The sequence below is a fragment of the Salvelinus fontinalis genome, chromosome 6, assembly GCF_029448725.1.
Source record: "Salvelinus fontinalis isolate EN_2023a chromosome 6, ASM2944872v1, whole genome shotgun sequence".
Taxonomy (NCBI): Eukaryota; Metazoa; Chordata; class Actinopteri; order Salmoniformes; family Salmonidae; genus Salvelinus; species Salvelinus fontinalis.
In genome coordinates, this window is record NC_074670.1 from 1,106,354 (window position 1) to 1,112,353 (window position 6,000).

Genomic DNA, 6,000 nt, shown 5'->3' on the forward strand with positions numbered 1-6,000 from the left:
GCCCTATGGGTCCTGTTTAAAAATAGTGCACTACATAGGGAATAGGGTGTCATTTGGGACGCAAGCATTACTTCTGGCCATCGGGATCTTTTCGCTCCGAGGCCTGGATGGAATGTTAAGCTGAGCTACGTCCAAGCAGCACACAGCCAGGACAATTAAATGTTGATATGTCCCTGGAGGACGTTATCATGTGATGATCCCCCCCCTCTGATAAGATCCTGAATGTTCCCCCTTTCCGATCCGCTCACAGCAGACCTGGGTTCACATACTATTCAAAATCTTTCAACTATTTGGGGGGGGGGGGGGGGGGGGGGGGGTGACTGAGTCTGCCTAAAATGCCAGATAGGTTTGAGGGTTTGCCATTTTGAGATTATTATATTGCCCAATTAAACCAGGCAGGCTCTATCAAGCACAGATTTTTTTAAAGTATAGTATTTAGTAGTATTTACACCCAGTTTGTCTCCAAGACCAGAGCAGACAAGACCAGAGCAAACGAGACCAGACCAGACCAGACCAAACGAGACCAGAGCAAACGAGACCACCTGCACAGGGTTCTTCCATTGACCACAGGTGAAGGTTGTTACATGATAGATGACTGATTAAAGAATCATCTTGAGGATATCAAGTCGGCAGCCCAGCTGATAGCAATCAGATGGGGTTCTGTGACTGGGTCTTATATCTCATTATAAGGCTCGGTTTATGCTCCATGTAGAAATGTATATGATTACACCCAAATAATATTCTTTACAAAAAAAGCATGAAACACAAAACAAGAATCAAATTGTATTATTTGAATGTAAAACAAAGACATGGTGTGAGGGTGAAATGGCATGTCCACATACAGTAAGAGATGGAATGAAATGGGACCAAATCTGCACATGAAAAGAGGAGCTGACAGAGGAGACCACCAACGGAAGCATTTGGGTCATCATCCAGTCACAGTGTAGTCCTTACCTTGACCCTGGGCAGGGGCTGGGAAATGTACAGCCAACACCAGGAAGAGCAGAGGACACCACGTCCTTATTGGGAGTCCTACAATCAGCATCCTTACAACTGTGATGCTCCTTCTGCACCTAGCGGGGAGAGGAGGACAAATACAGACTATTTAACGCTGCCCGACTGCCACAGCTGTGGGCTTTGGAGAGCGCTAGAAAGAGGTTTTAGGAATAATGATGCATAAGAGAGAGAAAGAGAGCGAGAGAGAGAGATAGTGAGAGAGAGAGAGAGAGCGAGAGAGCGAGAGAGTGAGAGAGAATGAGAAAGAAGGACAGAGACAGAATGAGAGAGAAAGAGAGAATGAGAGAGCGTGTATGAGAGTGAGAGTGTAAACATATGTTTCCCATGCCAATAAATCCCCTTCAATTGAAAATTGAGAGAGAGAGAGAAAGAGAAAGAGAAAGAGAAAGAGAGAGAGAGAGAGAGAGAGAGAGAGAGAGAGAGAAACCAGCATTGAGTAGTAACAGACGTTCATAGCTATAGGGCTTTTTCAGTGTCGAGGCCCAGCCTGTCTCAAGTGGGGGCAGGCAGAAGGGAGTGAGGGGAAAAGGGGGAAGATCAGAGTCACTTTGAGAATGGGAAGTTGGAAACAGAACAGTAGAGGACTTCGTTACATTTTGACAGACAGGCCCAAGAGAACATTTCCTGAGTGCCATTGTTGACATTGAGAACAAGCAGAGCTCAACGTGTCTGTCACTCATCATTAAGGCTTTGACCAGACAGGCAGAGTGTAACAGCAGCACAGGAATGGAGGAAGCTAGTACAATACTGCCACATAGGACTACTGTAGGGCAGTAGGCTGAAAAGGACCAGCTTTACTGACTTGTGTAAAAAAAAAAAATCTATGAATATATTCAATGCATTCATTATACTCAAACAGCATTCATGATGAAAATAGATTTCCAATCAACATCCCTGGACATATAAGTGAATAACGTGTCAAAATGTGTCTTTATATACAGGGATACTGTACATCATAATTCTAGCATCTGTGTCCATCAAACCAAGCCTGGACACATTGACTTCATGACAGAGATTTAATTTAGACATTGAACAATTTTATAAAAAGCAAAAGCATAACATGTTTTCTTCAAAAAACATTATTTGCTATTCTTATGCAATACAATTTAACCAAAGCAAAAAATATATTGTCATTAGATTTAGGGTAAAAGTTGGGTGAAAAAGGGATATGTTTTTTTTACAGTTCCATGACAGGTTCCCACGTTGTTTCAATGTCATTACATTTATTGTTGTAAACAGCGCTGATTCAACCAGTTTGTGTCCAATGGGAAGGAACTATTTGCTGACAAACATTGGATGTTTTTTTCCCTACTTGTAAACCCTTGGCCAATTATCTTCAAAAGAGGAAGTATACACGAATCAGCACATTCAATTTGAAAGCTGAAACTGCTGATTAAACTCGTTAAGTAGTAATCCCTAAACGCAGTCCAATCAAAATAAACCTCATCAATCTGAAATATGTAGCCTACACGTAAATAGAAGATGATATAGAGACAAAACGCATATTGTCGCCCTGGAAACAACCGGAAAATAGACATATTTCGTTTTTTTTTTTTTGTATTTACAATGAAATTCCAAGGAAGACCATAATCATGATAGTTAGTAATACCTAAAAATAATTTCTGACTTGATTTATAGGCACACAAAAAAACATTTGAATGGCTTAAATTACTCCAGTTGTGCAACTATCCCAGTGCCTACTTCACAAGTTAATTGTTAACTTCTGCACCCGACAGGAAACTGATGAGAAGATTGCCCACAAGTTTAGCTAAATTCTAGAACTTTCAATTCGTTTACAATTAATTTGGTAATTTATCCGTATACTTGATCAAGTCAACCTATCCACTTGATTGCCTCTGGGAGCGCAGAGTAAAGCACCATAATACATATAGGCTAAGCACTCCAAACAAAACAGATTCCATACTGAATTCATGAAATAGCAATCCATAACTCACAAATCATCAAATCCTCAACGCTCCTATTTCCCACGGATCCTCTCAATCCCCAGAGTGTCTGTCTCCCTGGTTTGTTTCAGCCTCTCTCAGTCAACTATTCCGTCAATCAGTCCAGACTAAAACTGGGGCTGGGTGTTTCTTGCGTCGTTATTCACCCATCCCTTCGGCTATTCATCCCCCTTCTACTTCTCTCTCTCCTTCCTTCACCTCATTTCATCCTGTGGACTGACGTGGGAAAAAAAGAAAAAAAATCGACCAATTGCTGCGGAACAGAAGGACGGAGCGAAACGGGAGGGTGGAATTCGATAAAACCCTCTGGCACTTTCCCTCGACAGGACTTGTCACGTAAACGACTTGTAACCGAATGTAGGTTTTAACACTCACGAAATGGTAATTTGGCTCTATCGTTAGTTTTCATAGCATTGTTATGTCTGACACCGACTGGATTGGAATTGTGGACTGAGCAGGTGCTTCGGGAAATTCTGTTGCGCGCTCTCTGGTGCTCTGAGGCTGTGAACGCACCAAGTGACTATACATTTAAACATACATCTACGCTAAGTTGGTCCTTGAATGGCTGTTGCGTAATATCTAATGAACATTTGCAAATTCCCTAGGAATAAGGCCTTATTTTAGTTGACTTGTCTTTTGGGACAGCGGGATTTGAAACGTGGGTAATAGTGAATTGTGCAGCATTGCGGCTCTGGAATAAACTACACTTTACACCAGGTGTACCGTAGCGATCAATGCTCATTCCCTACCCACCATCCCAAATGGCACCATATTCCCTATATAGTGCACTTCGTTTGATCAGAACCAAAAGAGCACCTTTTTCCCTATATAGTGCACTATTCTGGTCTGTCTGTCCTCCTATTTTATATTTAACTAGGCAAGTCAGTTAAGAACACATTCTTATTTACAATGATGGCCTAGGAACAGTGGGTTAACTGCCTTGTTCAAGGGCAGAACGACAGATTTGTACTTTGTCAGCTCGGGGATTCGATCTGGCAACCTTTCGGTTACTAGTCCAACACTCTAACCACTAGGCTACGCTGCCTCCCTGCTCCTACCACCTCTCCCCTTCCAACCAGCCCCCCTCCCACACTGCAATGAGATGCTGCTGAATATATGGATTGTCTGTGTGGGGGTGCGGGGGGGGGGGGGGGGGGGGACAATTAGACCCAAACAAATCACGAGAAAACAAAAAGATAATTACTTGACACACTGGAAAGAATTTACAAAAAAACAGAGCAAACTAGAATGCTATTTGTCCCTAAACAGAGAGAACACAGTGGCAGAATACCTGACCACTGTGACTGAACCAAAATTAAGGAAAGCTTTGATGTACAGACTCAGTGAGCATAGCCTTGCTATTGAGAAAGGCCGATGTAGGCAGACCTGGCTCTCAAGAGAAGACAGGCTATGTGCACACTTAGAGACACATATTTCCCTCAGATCACACAGACCCACAAACACTGTACATAGACATAATATGACATTTGAAATGTCGCTTTATATAGGCCTATTATGCATTTTGTATAAACGAATAGAATATTCTATAATTGTGGTACAACAAAGGTAAACTATTCTGCATTTTGGAACTATTGTGAGTGTAATGTCTATTGTTCATTTTTTAAATTGTTTATTTCACTTTTGTTTATTATCTTTTTCACATGCTTTGGCAATGTAAACATATGTTTCCCATGCCAATAAAGTCCCTTTGAATTGAATTGAATTGAATTGAATTGAATTGAGAGAGAGAGAGAGAGAGAGAGAGAGAGAGAGAGAGAGAGAGAGAGAGAGAGAGAGAGAGAGAGAGAGAGAGATAAAGAGAGATAAAGAGAGAGAGAGAGAGATAAAGAGAGAGAGAGAGAGAGAGAGAGATAAAGAGAGAGATAAAGAGAGAGATAAAGAGAGAGATAAAGAGATAAAGAGGGAGAGAGAGAGTGATAAAGAGAGAGAGAGAGATAAAGAGAGAGAGATAAAGAGAGAGAGAGAGATAGAGATAAAAAGAGAGAGAGATACAGAGAGAGAGAGAGATAAAAAGAGAGAGAGATACAGAGAGATAAAGAGAGAGAGAGATAAAGAGAGAGAGAGATAAAGAGAGGGGGGGGGGGGGGCTACCATATCAAGTATTCTCAACTTTATAGTGGACAGTAACAGATATTTCCCCTAAATCCAGTCAGTCCCCCAAGAACGTTCCCATTTTGTATGTGTTTATTGGAGACCAGTTGTGTGAGTAACAGCCTTATTTCCTTCAGATAAAAAGGACATGTACAATTGCAGGGTCTCATCCAACTTCTACTAAATTGGAAACACAAGCAGTCGACCACCATAGTAGAAAACAGAGCAGTAATCACAGCTAGGTAGCTTCAAACAGAACTGGAGCATTTGAGGTTTGAAGGAATCTGTGTGAAGTTTGTCCTGGTCTGTTCTACAACAGGTCTCTGTCTGCCATATTCAAGCCCTGCACTGTCTGAACAACAGGTCTCTGTCTGCCATATCCAAGCCCTGCACTGTCTGAACAACAGGTCTCTGTCTGCCATATCCAAGCCCTGCACTGTCTGAACAACAGGTCTCTGTCTGCCATATCCAAGCCCTGCACTGTCTGAACAACAGGTCTCTGTCTGCCATATCCAAGCCCTGCACTGTCTGAACAACAGGTCTCTGTCTGCCATATCCAAGCCCTGCACTGTTCTACAACAGGTCTCTGTCTGCCATATCCAAGCCCTGCACTGTCTGAACAACAGGTCTCTGTCTGCCATATTCAAGCCCTGCACTGTTCTACAACAGGTCTCTGTCTGCCATATCCAAGCCCTGCACTGTCTGAACAACAGGTCTCTGTCTGCCATATTCAAGCCCTGCACTGTCTGAACAACAGGTCTCTGTCTGCCATATCCAAGCCCTGGCCTGACAGATACTAGGCTCTCAATCTCTCCTGGGTCCTCTACAGATTAGATATGTTTCCTTATATATCTCCTGGGCCCTCTACAGATTAGATATGTTTCCTTATATATCTCCTGGGCCCTCT

General features: G+C 42.4%; 1 protein-coding gene across 1 annotated transcript in view; it reads right to left on the reverse strand.

Moving 5' to 3' along the window:
- LOC129856750 (collagen alpha-1(XIV) chain-like) overlaps positions 1-3,483 on the reverse strand; it is a 28,517-nt gene extending 25,034 nt beyond the window's left edge. Inside the window, exons 1-2 of the mRNA XM_055924472.1 lie at positions 2,973-3,483; positions 955-1,073 (exon numbers count right to left, since the gene is read on the reverse strand). Coding sequence (XP_055780447.1) covers positions 955-1,045 — 91 coding nt within the window. The 5' untranslated portion in view covers positions 1,046-1,073; positions 2,973-3,483. The remainder of the gene's footprint in view (positions 1-954; positions 1,074-2,972) is intronic.
- Between the last annotated feature and the right edge of the window lie 2,517 nt (positions 3,484-6,000).